Genomic DNA, 16985 nt, shown 5'->3' on the forward strand with positions numbered 1-16985 from the left:
GTTGGGTTAGATGACTTCTAAAATTCCTTCCAAATGTATCATGTTTTTTTGTTATTTTTTTTAGATACTAAATGCAGTCATCCCTTGCTCCGAATTAAGATTTGCTATCATAGTGATTAAAGCTGATTTTCTGTCAAAACTAAGGCTTAAATGCCAAACTGAAATGGCCTTAATCGCCTCTGAGATCATTCACAGCTGTGCTGCTGCTACCCTTCCAAACTCCTTGTCAATAGAGAAGAATACTAATACTGATGATGTTAGTTAGCTTGGGTAATGAAATGTCCACAAGAAAACAACCAAACTCAGAGAGCACCAAGACAAATTCCTTGTGTGTCCAATCCCACTTGGCCAATAAAGAATTCTATTCTATTCTATTCTATTCTATTCTATTCTATTCTATTCTATTCTATTCTAGGATCCCTCATATGTACAACCAATCTATAATTACTGTAAATTTATGAATGGGGGGGAAAGTCTGCTACTGTTACCACAATTCTCTCTTGGGGAGCAGCCAACATTACTGCATCCCATTTTCACAACTCTCTGGATTGATCTGGCTAGTCCTTCCCCAGGTCTAACTGAACCCCACCAAAATATCCTGTGCTTTGCTAGATTGCTACAAGATCAGATTAAATAAAAATCATTTCTACAAAACTGGGCAAGACAATTTTGTATATACTTCATTAGAATCTATATCTCTTGGACTGTTTCCTAGAAACTTATTTAAAACAGGCTGAGGAACAAAATACCACCTTTTACGAAGCTGTTCAAACAAATGGAGGTGAGGGGGGGAGCCAGGCCCAAAATTGGTCTCTTATGTTTTTCTCATCAACATGTGAAAGAAATTTGAGAATGACCAAACCATGTATTAAAAAGAGAAAATAGAGGGTTTGAGTTAGGGCCTTTCCTTAAAAACATGAATACATAGGCTAGAGATTAGGAAAATAAATTTGTTATCCTGGATTGTGTCCCACCTTTAAAATTCTTAGAAAATGTGTTTAGACTTTTCCACCAGAGATAATTGGGATGGGGAATTATTTATTTATTTATTTAAATAAACAGAAGAAGTCAATTTATGGTCTTGGTTACAACGTTGTAACATCACTCAACGGAAGTTAAGAAAAAGACTCCTCTGACTTTTCATTTTAAAAACAAGTATAAAAACTAAAGATTTCAAAATCAGATCTTTTTCTAATTCTTCCTCTGCTTTGTAATGTTCAAATCAATAATCTGAACAGCTTTACAATTCTGCCAATATAGGCTCTAATGCAATAAGGTTGGCAACAATTCTATTAGCCTTCCAGAAGATCCTTAAAACATGGTTCTGTAACTGGCTCGAGGAATCCTTGATGGAGTAGAGCTGGGGTGTCAAACTCAAGGGCTGGGAGCCAGATACGACCAATAGTATGCTTAGATCTGGCCTGAGATGCTGCCTTGGAAACAGCAAAGGACCAGCCTGTGGTGCCTCTGCCAGCAAAAACAGAGCTCAGGAGGGGCAGGCATGGCCCTCCTGAGCTCCATTTTTGCTATTAGAGTGCTAGCAAAACAAAGTACTAGCAAAAGTGGCATTTGATAACACAAATGACATTGAGTTGGGCACGCCCACCCTGGCCCCGAGGTCAAACACAACCCTGCTGCGACTCTCAATGAAATAGAGTTTGACACTCCTGGAGTAGAACCTACTAGATGGCATTAGGATAGTTAAATGAATGCTCTCTTGTATGTGTTCCTGCCATACAGATTTTTAAATGGTTTATCTTATTTAATAGCAACAGCACTTAGACTTATATACTGATTCATAGTGCTTTAAGCAGTTTACAGTCAGCATATTGCCCTCAACAATCTGGGTCCTCATTTTAACCGACCTCGGATGGATGGAAAGCTGAGTCAACTGTGAGCCAGTGAGAATCCAACTGCTGGCAGCCGGCAGTCAGAAGAAGTAGCGTACAGTACAGTGTTCTAACCACTGCACCATCATGGCTCTTCTTTAACTGTTTTTGTTTCTGTGAGATATAGATAGACACAAATTCCTTGGACAGCAAAGGCAACCAATAAGTAAGCACTGGAGTATCCACCTCATTTCCCATTCTTGGCTCATGGAAAGTTCTAGAAACTTTGAAAGAAAGCTCTTCTTCATCCCCATTACTGAACTGCACAAAATCTCTGTGGCAAATGATCCTGTAGATTTATTTATTAAGCAGTTCTATAAATCCAGTATAATATTATACACATTGTACACCTCTGGTTTGCAAGCTGCATTTATCAATTTGCTTCTGGGTCGAATTCAAGGTGTTGGTATTGATTTTTAAATCCCTTCATGACATGGGATTGTGATGTTTGAAGGACTGCATTTCCCCAAATTCATCTGCTTGTCCCACCAGATTCAGCTATGCAGGCGTGATGCAAGTTCCATCTTAAGCATGCACTGTTTTCCCCCACTCCCTTTTTCTGGCAGCTAAAATGACCAAAGGAGTATCTTTTTAGTTGATACAGGTCCTACTGCAGGTGGCAGGCCTTCTCTGCAGTGGTAGAGTGGTGGAATCTCTTCTCTATTGAGTGGAGGTCGGCTTTATCACTTCCAGCCTTGTGAAAGTCCCTCAAAACCCGGTTCTGTCCATAGACCTGGGTACCCCAGATGATGGGGGAGGTAGCTTTGCTATATTAACATTATCTTTCACCTTCTGTTTAGTTTAGCTCAGTTTTTAATACAGGTAGTCCTCAATTTAACAACAGTTCATTTAGTAACCATCCAAAGTTACAATGGCACTGAAGAAAAGTGACTTCTGACCATTTTTCACACTTATTGGCCTTGCAGCATCTCGACTGTTACGTGGTCAATATTTAGATGCTTGGCAACTGGCTCATATTTCTGATGGTTGCAGTGTCCTGGAGTCATGTGAACACCCTTTGTGACTTTCTGACAAGCAAAACCTATGGGAAAGCCAGATTCACTTAACAACTATGTTGCTAATTTAACAATTGCAGAGATTCAACTCTGGCAAGAAAAGTTGTAAAATGAGGCAAAACTCACTTAACAAATGTCTTGCTTAGCAACAGAAATTTTGGGCTCAATTGTGGTCATAAGTCGAGGACTTTCAATGTTTTAATTGTTAAATGATTTTTAAGTATTAATTTGTTCTGAGATGGGCAGCTGTTAAATAAATAAATTGGACCTTTATTCTCAATAGAAATAGTGGTTTATTACTACCAATCTCCCTTGCTGCAGCTGTCCTAAATACAGGAATCATTACATAAAACCTAACTGCAGCACAAGGACATTTTATCTGAATGATAACTTCTGTGCCAAATTCACTTGGCTAAAATATTTGAAAATATTTATATTTTAGTCTAAATATTTTATCTGTAACCATGTAGAGATTTACCAAGTGAAAATCACATCATGCACGGGATGAAATAGGATGCATAATCTGCACCTCGTACCACAGTATCTCTTAATCCTTCAGGGGCCAAAGGGCCTTTTCTATTTTTTGCTGCCACAGTCAAAGCATAGCTCCGCTTAGGGCATAATTCCCAACCAAGTATTTTAATGATTTCCCCAAATCATAGATCATCCTAACCTAAACAAGCTTTCCCCGGGCTGGTTCCTCCAGTTCCCACTTCTAATGTTTTTTCTTTTCCTTTTGCATTTTGTTTACCCCCAAAAAAATGTTACCATGGCTTAAAAATATTTTTGGATTAGATAAAACGTTTGCTTAATTCAATGACTTCATCAGTTCCGCCGAGATAGGAATTTATTTTTGGATTTAAAGAGCTAATAATATCGCCCGCTCCGCCCCCAGCCCCTTTGCTCTGAATGAATGAACTTGGCTGCTTTCGCACAACGTCTCCCGGCCTCCCTGTGAAAGGCGAAATAGGGATGCGGGGACTTTCGGCCTCGGTGTTCAGACACCACGTGAAACAGATGTGGCAGACGCCGTCCCCAGCTGGAACGCATCACCCTCCCCGCCCTTTGCTCAGACAGGGTTTTAAAGCAAGCCTTAAGGACCTGAGGCGAGTGATTCGCTTCTCATTGGCTGGAAAAGTTAGAGCCGCTCGCCCGATTGGCTGCGGCGCTGTAAGAGGGAGTTGTGGGCTCCAATTATAAAAGGAACTTCGCTCAGGCGGCGAGGAGATTAGCGGTCCGGATCAGAAAGTGGAGTTTGTGGTACTTGCTGAATCCGGATTCTCTCCTGACACCGCGCTATAGACAAGCCGTTTGTTAGTCGCTGCAGCGAGGCGCTTTTGCAAGCGGAACCATGGATCTGAGTTCAGGGATTCAAAAAGTAGGTACCTTGCCCCGTTTCTTCTCCGGGGAGTCTTAGTTTCTTTTTCGTTCTCCCTCAAAGTTTTTAAAGCGGGTCTCGACCAGGGAAAACTGCTTTTTTAAAAATATATGCGTACCTGTTCATTTACCGGAAAAGCTCATTGCGCTCAATGGGCATTCGTTTTTTTAGCCGGCATCTATAACACTGCGCAGCTGGACCTTTCTTGGGGGAAACTGACGCTGCTATCTGACAAGCCCGATGTCTTAAGAATCCTTAATGTTGTGGAGGTTTGGATAAACTTGTAGGTAGCCCATAATACACTGCCTTAGATTTTATCGGGGAGATTCAGCAAAGGTAACCGTAGCAGCTGGTATGTACGCTGCTGGTCTTCGAGTTAAGTTTTTAAAGCAACGACCTGAGTTTGTTAATGTTACAAAACAGTAACCTGTGAGAAGATGGAAGCTTGCTAGTCTCCGTTTAGTTGTAGAGTTTTGACCTGGTTCCTGGACTCCAGGAGTGCATGTAGAATGTGGTCAAGGTTACAAACTATCATGCAAACAAGGAGTTTGGATTATTTCAACACCTTAATCCGTTTTCCTTTACTAATATTGGAAGCCTTGAATTAAATATGTGGCACAATTATATGCAGCTATATATTCACTTTACTTTCCCCTTGATGCAATAATCTTATGTAGGGAAATTCTGCAGGAATGGGCTGCAATCCAGTACACCTTTTAAACAAATCTCAAACTTTTGGTCTTGCTATGCTTATTAGGGCTTCATTTCCAGGATATGCGAAGAGAGGGTTTAAGTTTTACACAGGATTGTTTTGAAATATATGAAAGGATGTACAGCTCAGTTGCTCTACTTCCTTTTCCTGAGAAACTCTTCATTTAACACAGTTGATAAGTGGAGGGCCTTGACCCCACAGTTCACTTTTTGTAACCACACCCAATATGAAGCTGTATAAGAGGGATAGAAAGTGTGGGGATGGATGGGGGAAGAAATGAAGTGATGGGTGATGAAAGAAAGTTGAGGTAGAATTGGAATAGTTGTGTGACAGGTGTGAGGTCAAATTCAGTAGTTGGATAAGCTTATGTGGTGAGGGAAATATCAACTGGGTGGTGAGAAATGGTAATGTAATGATCAAACAATGGGAGTTTTAGCCAACAGCCCAAGTCTGTTCCCCAAATAGACAATAGGCTAAGGTGCTTGTGCATACAAAACAGGGGTCCTCGAACTTGGCAACTTTGACAAGGCTTAAATATACAGAAGCTGGCATTATTAGAACGAAGTGAGAATGAACGGTGACTTGTTTTTCTCAAGCAGATTATAAAAGCCAATTCAGCTGAGCACTTTTTCCTAAGAGTTAAAAAGGAGCATTTACTTCCAAGTAAATGTGTTTTGTAAAAACTTAGTCCCGAAGTAGAGAGGTTGGAGAGAAGCCTAACTTTTATTATGGCTCCAATGGAAAAAATAAAATTAAGTAGAGTGAATTTAGTACTCAGAGGAGCTCCAATTTTGAAAGCCATTGCAAATAAGTTTACTTGGATCTCAGTCCAAAAGTCTAGGGCTTGCACTCAGAGGATAGTAATAGAAATCCAGGGAAATAAAATTGTGAAAGTAAAGTAAATAAAAATGTAGAGTTAGGTTTAGGATTATAGTAATATATGTGAATAAAGATAGAACTAGACAACAGAAACAAGTTTCCTTGCTAAACGCAAGATTCCTTTTTACATAATAAAACACTCTGCAGTGGAGCAAAATGCAATAAAGCCTCTGTGGTTTGTGCCAACTCAACAGAGTTCTTGCAAATGGTGTTAGTATCAGGAATAGGAATGTGTGCATGAAAAAAGCTCAGTCTCCCAGAGAAGAAGCATTTCCTTACTTTAGTTGGAGAAAAAATACAGAATAAGGTTACCTAAAATAGTGAAATATATGATGTACAGGGATTATTTACAATATTATTAATGAAGATTATAATTACCACAAAAACTGAAATTATCACAAACTGAAAAATGAATAAAAGGAAGAATAAAAGGTGTAGAACAAAAAAATGGAGAAATAAAAAAAAGATGCACTTGTCAAACTCTTTATACAAATATAAAGTATAAGTTTTAGTAACTTATCGCATTTTTAAAAATTATGTCTTCTTCCCATTTCTCTTATCAACAAATCCATACACATTTTAACATCAATGATATCAGTAAAGATTCTTGTAAGAATTACATGAAAAACCTATCTATTTTGATCCTTGATCAGAAAAACCAATGTTATATTCCTTTTACTGTCAATCTTAATTTTTAGTCACTTCAAATAACACATAACTTGAGCTCTTTCCATTTTTTCTTTGACTTAATATAATTCTTTAAAACTTTAATAAGCTGCATTTGTAAATGCCATATAGGAAAATTATCCAGGCCACTCTTTTGGTTTATTTTAAATTCTCCCCTTTAATTGTTAAAACATCAGCCAGGGTTTTTTTTCTATCCAATGTAACACCTTTTTTTCTTATCATTCGTGAGACAAAACACTTGGTCCCAGTCTTGTGAGAAAGAATTTGCTTTTTTCCAGGGGAGTCAAATTCACGTGGTCATGTGACATATCACAACTTCCCTCCCCCCCCCTTTGTTAAGCTGGGTGTGGGCTGAGAGTTTCACAGCTCTGTTTTAAACACAGGGTATCTATTAAGGCAGACATTTTTAAAATTAATTTCAGGATCCGTTGATCAAAAATATCCTTTAATATGTCCAATGTTAAAATTTTTTACTTCATTCTGTAATTGTAAGTTGAATGAAACTGTTCTTTTGAATTGTAATCTTTAGTTCCTTCTAGTGACCTAATTGTTAAAATCTTGTTTTTTTTTTTAAAGCGTTTTCCCACAGGAATGATTATAAGTATTTTCAAAATCTTATTTCAAATTTATTTGGACTCTTAGTCAATTTGTAACTTTCTAAAATCAAAAGTTTTAATCACCATTTTATAAGTTCTAAGATAACCCATTAAAGATCATTATTTTGCAGTCTCCTCACAAGCAGCTGTATGGAGCATTTGTGGGCAATCTCAAGCTCTCTCCTTCTCCTGAGAAGGGTTGACAGAGAGCTGGTCTACTTGTCTGTTCTTTATTCTGCAATCATTGGCTCTTCTCTTCACAGAACTGTCTTCATTCTGCTATTTCTTTCCAGAAGTCCACAAATTTAGAGACATTATTTATAATAATCAAAAAGATGGTTTCATCCTGTGACTGGATAAAATATACATGCATGGCCAGGGTAACTCCCTGTTTGATCACCAGAAGGATAAGAGTATGCATCAGTCTCTTTCCATTTGTTATCCATAGTTGTAAGGGGTGGAGGAAATAAAACAATACCATTATGGAAGAATAAAATATTAAATCCATAGCCATTTCAAGATTGTACCTACAACTCTTGAGAAGGAAATTGAATGGGTTTAACTCTCAGACCTAAGGAAAAATGGCTGAAGCCAGGTGAAGGCACCCAGGAGAAGGTTGTACAAGAATAATTTATGCAAATATTGCGAGGTGCACTATATTTTTGTATGCAAAAATGTCACCCCGAAACAGAATCAAAAATAGTTTCCAGTAATTCCCTTACAGTAGCTGAGGATGATTTACTGCTGGGGAAGCTAAACAGGGACAAATGGAGGGCCCCCAAAAATCTAGTGAAACCAAAAGCGGTATTGTAGAAATCTTAGACAAAGAAGAGCTACGGGTGAAAGATGCAGAAGATCCCTATCAGGGACTGCATCATCTAGATTTGTCACCACCTGGTGAAATCTACAACTCCCAAGGTCACTTTTCACTGGTTCTCCTGAAGCCATCAGTGTGGAAGAGAGTATAGTGTAATATGTGACAATTAATGGGGAAGAGATGAAATGACTTTTGGACCAAGGGACTATAGAGTTGTTCTTTTGTCTTCAGGCAGAGAAAGAAGCACTCTTCTAGTGAAGGAGCTCTTAACCAATAAAGGCCACAGCAGAGGTAATGGCTCAAGGCAGAGAATCATATGAACAGAGCTATCCAAACTCCCTGGAAATTTACTGTAGCCATGATGGCGAACCACACGTGCAGGAAGTGGCACACAGAGCCATTTCTGCCGGCACCCAAGAGGTCACCTGGAAGAGCCCCACTGCACATGTGTGCGCCGCCTGACAGCTGATTGTTATCTAGCATGCATGTGTGGGGGACGTGGGAGACACATGCGCATAGGTGCATGATGCGTGGGGGTCTTGTGTGCATGCACATGCACAGAGGCATGCGGGGGGTCTCATGCGCATTAAACGATGGAAGAAAAAATTTAAAAAATATAATTGTCTTGAACCAGGACATTAGCAAATCATAAACCTTATAGCTGCGTACATATTTTCTTAAGTTTAGGCTTGTTGTAAAAAGCAAAAATGAACTATTTGGACTGTTTTCCCTACAACATATGATCACTTTTCCTCCCATAGAATGTTGATAGGAAATTTATTTACAAAAAAAAGGGGGGAGGAATGGCTATTTAATATATACATGTATATTTACCATTTTTTTCAAGATGCATAAATTGTATATTCTTTAGTATAATAATGGCTAGGATTGTACCTGATAATATGGAATGGAATAGAATTCTTTATTGGCCAAGTGTGATTGGACACACAAGGAATTTGTCTTAGTGCAAATACTCTGTCATGCCTCTGTTGGAGACTGGCTCCAAGGGAGAGGAGGAACAGCCAACAGGGAGTGAAAGTGTGGCTCCAGAGGTTGTGGAGGAGGTTGGGGAAGGGCACAGGCTGGCTGGGCAGTCAGAGGAGGACCCAGGCCCATCCCCACTCCATCCTAGGGCATGCAGGGAGGAGAGGATAAGGGAGAAATGTGAATGGCGTGGTCTATGGGGAGGAAAGGGCCTTGATCCCCTTCATGGGCTGCAGCTGTGAGAACTATTTAAAACAACAGACTGCACATGAGCCGTGCAGGAAACAAAGCATGAAAATATTTCTAATCTGTTCATTCTTACCTGAGTTTGGTGTCCTTCCCAGTGTGTATTCCAATACCTGTGGACTTCTTCAAGCCCTTATCTTGCCTGGCTTCCTTAATTGCTTCAGTGTGGTTTGTGTTGTTTTTTTCTAGTTATAATTTATAGGTATTTTTAGTTTAATCAGCATTTCCTCCTTTTTGCAACTCTTTGTGGGGGAGCTTTTCGTCTCCAGTCAAGGATATTTGGAGCTTTGAAACCGAGTTGAAGGAATTAAAGGGACTTCACCCGTTTTTGTGCCTGTGTTGTTTTTGTATCCCACCCTGGGTCATCACTTACTCTCAGTATACATAACAGATACATTCGTCAAGAATCAGAAGGTACAACACTTAATGATAGTCATAAGGTACAATAAGCAATCAAATCATACTAGGAAACAGTCAATATAAATCATAAGGATATTTACATATTTACTGAACTGTGTATTGCAAGGTCTTTGACTCTATCTGTACCAAAGAATCTTTTTTATTTTGGCGCAACTTTTTAAGCATAGGTACACTTATGGCATAATTCTGGCCAAGTATTTTAATGATTTCTCCAAATCATAGATCATTATTAGCCAAATTAGGTTTACTCATTCTAGTTCCTCCAGTTCCTACCTCTTGTTCTTTTCTTCTCTTCTGGAGGAAACCACACAAATGTTACCATGGCTTCATTTTTCTAAGTACATAAAACATTTAATTAAAGCAATGACTTCATCTGTTCCACCCAGATAATAATTTATTTTTGGAATTAAAGATCTAATGTTTTGGCTCCCTATCCACCCCCTTCCCCTTGGTCTTAATGAATGAACTTGGCTGTTTCAGCATGTTTATCAGCCATGCTATGAAAGGTAAAATAAGGATGTGGGAGTTTCGGCCTCCATGTTCAAACACCATGTGAAACAGATTTTATTTATTTATTAAATAAATGTATATGCTACCCATCTCACTGATAAAATAACTCTAGACTGCAGTTGTGGTAAATGCATTTCCCATCTGGAACATGGCATGACCCCACCACCTACTGAGAAGGTTAAAGCAAGCCTAAGGACCTGAGGGAATGTTTTGCTTATCATTGGCTGAAAAAGTTGCACCCACTCATCTCATTGGCTGTGGAATTGTGGGAGGGAGTTCTGACCTCGAATTAAAAGGGGTTCACTCAGGCAGTGAAAAGGTCATTGGTCTGGATAAGAAAATGAACTTTGTAATACTTTCCTCCCAGCACCCTCAACAATGAAGTTGCTTCACATGTTGAAGTGGCTGAACAAGAAAGGGAAACATGGATCTAAATTCAGGGATTCAAAATGTAGATACCCTGTTCCATTTCTTCTTCTTCTCCCCTCCCAAGTTTCTCTTTCATTCTCCCTCAAAGCCTTCAAAACTGCTTTTGTCCTTGGAACCTGCCCTTTTATACTGGAAGACCTCTACTTATGATTGCAACCGAACCTGGAATTTTGGTCATAAGTCCCTGTGGTTGTACACCAAATCACCATATGCCTGGACTCTATTCTACAGCCATTGTTACAATGGTTTTTTAGTGAATCAGATCATCATAAGTCCAAATCCAGCTTATCCAATGGGTATTCTTGCCTGCAAACAGCAAAATAGTCACAACACATGATCCTGAGACACTGCATAGTCATATATATACTTCCGTTGTCAAGTGTCCAAAAAGCAATCACATGATCTTGAGGGTGGTGTGGTAGTTGTAACTTTTGAGGACAGGCTGTAACATTTTTTTCAGTCCATCATAACTTTAAATGATCATTATGCAACTGGTTTTAAGTCAAGCATTGATGATTGGACATTATATAACTTAAATAGCATTTACATGAAGACCATAAAAAGTATTGATATTTGTAGATGTGTAACTTAGAATACATATTTATATAAAGACTATACAAGAAGAGTTTAAGTCCTTGGTTTTAATAACATAATTTCATATTACTTCCATTAATAGAGCTTTTTTACATTTATGTAGTAGTGTTGTGGAAAGTGGGCATCTTATACAACTGATATTTAGAGGGGGACAATACAAGGTCATCCATGTGGAAAATAGAACTAATATAACCAAAGTGAAAGCTAAGTTGGAATTTTGCTTCCAAAGAGAGAGTGATGATGCCATATAATACTGCCTAGAATGTAAATGTAATAGGAGTGTACAACCTACCTTATCCAAATAAAATGAGAGGCATCCTAAACATCAAATGGCTAGAAAACAGTAATGGGAATACTATTAGTGTTGGGTTAAAATAAACTGGACTCCACCATAATGGAATGAGAAGCATGGTGAGAGTTGGCTCGATAAACTTTCATAGTGAGTTCTTAAAGCCGCTATCCTAATAGTCAGACTTGGAATGATTATGCCGTAAGATCAGTTCCACAGCTGACCTTGTGCATCTTTGGTTTATAAATTCAGGCTGTGGCTGGGTTTGTATAACATAGTATGCTAAAACAGCCAGTTTGTGACATGTTGCATAGATCCCTGCAATTAGGGTAATTCAGTGAACCAAGAGTAGATAACCCCAATTAGTCTATTGTGCAAACAGAATTTTGAACTCAGTTTATGAGCTTTAACTTGCAAACTGTAATACTTTCAAGAATAATGTGATGTGGTCTCTATGCAGCAAGCTTTTGGAATAGGCTAATTATGTGGCTGTTCCTCAGGTCAGCATAACTTCATGGGTACATTCAGTGCTGGAAAGAATGGGTACATTCATGGGTACATTCAGTGCTGGCTTATTCCAGCAAAGGAACATATATATGTATGTCCTAGGGAAGAGAAATTGGTTGCTCATCTTCCCTCCTAATCCTTTCATTTTATTCTAATGCAATTATTACACCTCTATCAATTTGCTCCCCTAGGAATAGCTTGCATCTTCAAATGTATCCTGTTCACATCTTAAAACAGATAACATATAATGTGAATTGGAATGGACCTTGTAGGTCATCTAGTCCAAACCCCTGCCCAAGCAGGGGACCCTACACCATTTCTGATAAATGGACGTCCAATCTCTTCTTGAAAGTCTCAAGTGATGACAGTCCCACAACTTCCGAACAATTGGTGTGAATCAATAGAGATTGATTCTACCTGTCTGAAATGCTGTAGGCCGGTCTCCTGCTTGAGCAGGGGGTTGTACCTCCAAGATCCCTTCCAACTCTGTTATTCTGTTGTTCTGTTATTCAGAAACAAAAGATTGGGGCTTTTTAAATTATTATTGCAGGAATAGCTGCAGAAGAATGCTATCAATGGCAGCTTCCAGTGATATAGTCTGTTAAAAACGGTACTGAGAGACATGCCAAATGTAATGGTGACATTTTCTTTATGAATCAAATGTAATAATAGTGGGTTTTCTGCAAATACCATGGAATGAAAGTCTATGGATGGTTAGTTTCATTGTCAAAATTGGCTGTTTCATCTCATAATATGTATGTGATTATTAGCTGAGAAAATTTCAATGCTGCTGGTTACACTGGAAAGTCAAATACACATTCTGGATGAAGACAGTGCAAACCACTTCATTAATACTTCTAAGAATATTTCATGATTTTTTGACTCCTAACTTGCAGGAATCAAGCTTAACTTGAGAGTGTTTTTATCTTTTTTTAGAGATCTGAAAAACATTAAGCACTGTAATTAATTTTTATATGACAGGAGGTAGAGTGAAATAATATGGACTCCACCACAGTGAATGAGGCACATAGATAGCATATAAAGTTGTTATGGAGTGTTCAATATGTCATTTCAGTAGAGAGGGTTAAAGAAAAATGTCAAAACTAAGAGCTGGATTATGAGAAGGAAGAAAAATAACAGATCTCTTCAGTCTTCAAGAGAAATTTAAATTCTGTCTGCTTCCTCCACTTCCACCAGTACCATCCAATTCTAGTTTTAGTGCTGGAACTTTTTTTTTTTTTTGCTTACTAATTTTGGGAGGGAAGGTTCTTAAACTGAGAAAGGTGATATTCCTTTCAGGTAAATGTTCATCAAACATAATAGTTGTCTCATAGTTATATTGAGTACTGGCAGTTATGGTCATAGCTACCTCCAGGAATAAAGTTGGGGTTAGGTGTCATCTGAATAAACTTGATGCTCAATTCCAGGTTGGTTGATGAAACTGTATTATTACAAAGACATTTGGGGTTTCCTTTGTCCCCCATGAGGTACTCATTACCATTTCCCCCCCTTGTGGGCTGTTTTCTCCATGCAGGAGAAATAAGCACAATTTGAAGTTCACCCCCTTTATCAAGTTACGTAGCAATGTTTAAACTTAGCTAATCCGGCAAGAGAAGACTGAAATACCAATGGAGGCAAAAATATTTGACCTTACGTGCCTTAAACCTACAGTGGGTCAACTGGGGTTTGGGTAGATGTTAGAGATGTGCAGAGCCCAAGAAGATGTGTTTTATTTCAATGCTTGTATATAGACTGAGCAGTTTTCAAGTTTAGTACATTTCTAAGGATTTTGTTTTAAGTTTGGAAAAATATTTCTTAGTGTGGGTGAAATTTATTCTTGTGTAATGCTCAAGTCAGCTGTGCTAAATAACTCCAAGATATTTTGCAGCATTTTGATCTCCTGTCCCTCAGTTTTTAGAAGGCTTGAATTGCAGTTATAGGAAGCATTTGTTGCTTTGATTTCCTTAGTGCTTGTGGGATTGCTGTCTGGCTACTTCAAAAACACCCACCTCAATGAGAAAATGTTAAATTACCTGGTATCTCTAATTTGAGCAATCAGTGAAGTAGAGCAATTCCCAACCTTGGTATTACATTTGTGGAAGGGAAAATCCCTTTATTAGTTGACTTCTGCTTAAGGCAAGTGTTTGTTTTGTATTGTTTTAATTATGAAAATCCAATCCCTGATAAAAATCTGAGTGATTCTTTCAGTACCTACTACTAAAAAGAAGTCAATTTGAATTTTGACACTACTTCTCCTCTCCAAAAGAACAAGATCAAACAAGATCATAAACACAAAATTCCCTTATGCTGCCAATTTCCCTGCTTTCTCATCTAGCGGTTGTCTACTGCCACTAAAATGTATGCAAGATAGAATCGTGTGCATTTATGCATATTTATGTTATAGATAAATGTACAGAGCAGGGGCCATATTAAAAAAAACCCACAGGAGCAAAGAAATAAGGAACTCTACATCTGTCTCTCCCATAGGAATGCATTGAAAAAATTTTTTTGCATCAGCAGACTGGAGGCACATCTGGCCCATTTTTCAAGTCAATGTTTCTTCCCTCCTGTAATAAATTTTGTTCTGTTCAGTTTTCAAAGAATTATATCCAGACTAATGGACAAGATCTACATTATTTCTTTCCAATCTTCTGTTGGCTTGGAAGGAATAAAATAATAGTTGTAACCAGTGATTAAAATAAACTGCCTTGAAATTAAGACATTCTTTTATAAAAGCATTTGATCTCTCCATATGGGTATATAGATACAACTGTTCTGTTTTACATAAAAAATATTCTCTTACATAGGCAAAGATATATGTATAGTTAGAGGTTGTAGGAATCTGTATTCAGCAAGTGTATATTTATACTTATTCTAGAATATACTTATTCTATAGCAGCCTAATGCAATCCATGCTTCCTACTGGTAAGGCCTAATGTAGTCCATGCTTCATATCCCAGGTAGGTATGATTAATTTGGCTAGGAGATGGCTGCTTCCTCAAATGTAAATTGGCTGGAAACCAGGAAAGAAATCTTTGGGGAACCAAGCAGTTTTTTCTTTCCCTCTTCATAATCCCTGAGACTCTCCATGATCAGAGATTCTGATTTTCCATTCCAATGTAGAATTTCCATTGACCAGAGACTAGCCATGCAAATAATAATCTACTTCAAATGAAAGGCAACATAAAAGGAAGGCTAGAAGGTTTAAACCACTGTTTTATCCATCTTGGCAGTCTGCTTTCTGTTTGCTTTCATTATTTGCAATCCCTGCCTGTTTGCTTCCTTTCAACTCCCTCTTCCTGTTAACTCTAGTCTCAACAAATGAAAGACAACCTGTTTCTTGTTCAGATGTGCAGATAATGATTTGAGAGAAAACTTAATCATCCTTCCTACTTAAAGTCAAAGATTATGTAGAGAATATACAGGGTGATTTGCTGACCATCCTCTTCTCACATTGGTTTGTTTTGAAACCAAAATTGGGGGGAAGGAAAGAATACTGATGTATGAAGCAAAGAGGGAGATAGTGGTATCATAATCTTAGCTATTATTTCTGGGCAAAAATAAAGATGATGTTTATGTGCATGCCTAATGCATTCCAGAATAATAGAACAATTAATATCTGTTTTTTTTCTCTAACTATATTATGCAAGAAAATATTAAGATACAAGATCTGATCTTCCTTAATGGTGGAAAGGGAACAGCATTGTCTTCTCTATTTGTACCTTCTTGCATCAATAGAGTTGAGAATATTGTGAGGCTGCAAAGCTTTCCTAGTCTACCAGCTTTAAGTGGATTTCTTATTTCTTCTTTTGTCTGTTTGTTTTCTTGTTTTTGTTTTGTTCACTTTTGTTTCTGAAATACATTGGGTTTCCCAGAGACTGTAAGAACCTAAAGTACATACATACATACATACATACATACATACATACATCTTTGGTTACTCGGGTTTTCTCCCACGTAAAATTGGAAGTATCATGGTGATGTTTCGACGAAGTCTCATTCGTCATCTTCAGGCTTGTGTCTTTGGCTTTGTGCTTCTCGGAGTAATGTGAGCTTGCTGCTGCTGCTTTCTTTTAACTGCTAGTGGGGGTGTGACTTGATTGGGTGGCGGCTTGGCTGTGTTCTGATTGCGTGAGGGGTGTTCTCATTGGGGGGTTTGCTGTGTTCTGATTGGCTAGGGGTGTGTTCTGTTCAGATGGGGGCTTGGTTGTGCTCAGGTTAGTCTTAGTTGCTGGGGGTTTTGAGCTTGTGAGCTGTGATCCTGTTTGGCTTCACGTTCGTGGTCATGCCACATCTTCATGGTGGATGTCGGTTCACTTCATGTATGGGTCGGAGGGGTTTGAAGCGGGTAGTGATGCAGCTGTGGTACGGCTTCTGGCCTGTGGTCATGTCTCATCATCTGTGTGGGTGTGAGTCTGTTTTCTACATGGAAGTGTGGTGGTAGCATCTTGTGTGGCTCTCATGGATGTGAGTCTGGTGTCATTCTTCATGTTAGGTACTCGTTTGTTAATGAGGGTGGGTTGTGTTTTTGGAGGATATTGCTGATTTTGTCTGTAGTGCCTTTTATATATGGGAGGAGGCTTTGCCGTTCTCTTGTTCTCTGTCTTGGATTTTTTTATAAAAGGCACAACAGACAAAATCAGCAAGATCCTCCAAAAACACAACATTAAGACAGCATTCTGCACAAACAGAAAAATATCCACCATCCTAAGAAACCCTAAAGACAAAATTGTGTTAGAAAACCAAGGAGTATATGAAATCCCTTGCACCGCCTGCCCCACCACATACATAGGACAAACTAACAGAAAAATAAGTGCTCGCATTGAAGAACATAAGAACTCAATCAAAAAAGAAGAACTGACCTCTTCCCTGGTCCAACACCTCAAAGCCACAGGACATGAGATTGATTTTAAAAATACCAGAACTATCGCCAAAACCGAACACTTCAACAACAGAATAATCAGAGAAACCATAGAGATAGAAAAACGCCCACATAGCATGAATAAATGAGATGACACCTCCCACTTACCAG

At 38.5% G+C, this 16985-nt stretch overlaps 1 protein-coding gene across 1 annotated transcript in view; it reads left to right on the top strand.

Moving 5' to 3' along the window:
• The first annotated feature begins 4115 nt into the window (after positions 1–4115).
• Positions 4116–16985, top strand: part of LMCD1 (LIM and cysteine rich domains 1) — a 68367-nt gene continuing 55497 nt past the window's right edge. Inside the window, exon 1 of the mRNA XM_026722647.2 lies at positions 4116–4283. Coding sequence (XP_026578432.2) covers positions 4257–4283 — 27 coding nt within the window. The 5' untranslated portion in view covers positions 4116–4256. The remainder of the gene's footprint in view (positions 4284–16985) is intronic.

This window comes from Pseudonaja textilis, chromosome 2 (genome assembly GCF_049901715.1).
Source record: "Pseudonaja textilis isolate UNSWEBS1 chromosome 2, rPseTex1.2, whole genome shotgun sequence".
Classification (NCBI taxonomy): domain Eukaryota; kingdom Metazoa; phylum Chordata; class Lepidosauria; order Squamata; family Elapidae; genus Pseudonaja; species Pseudonaja textilis.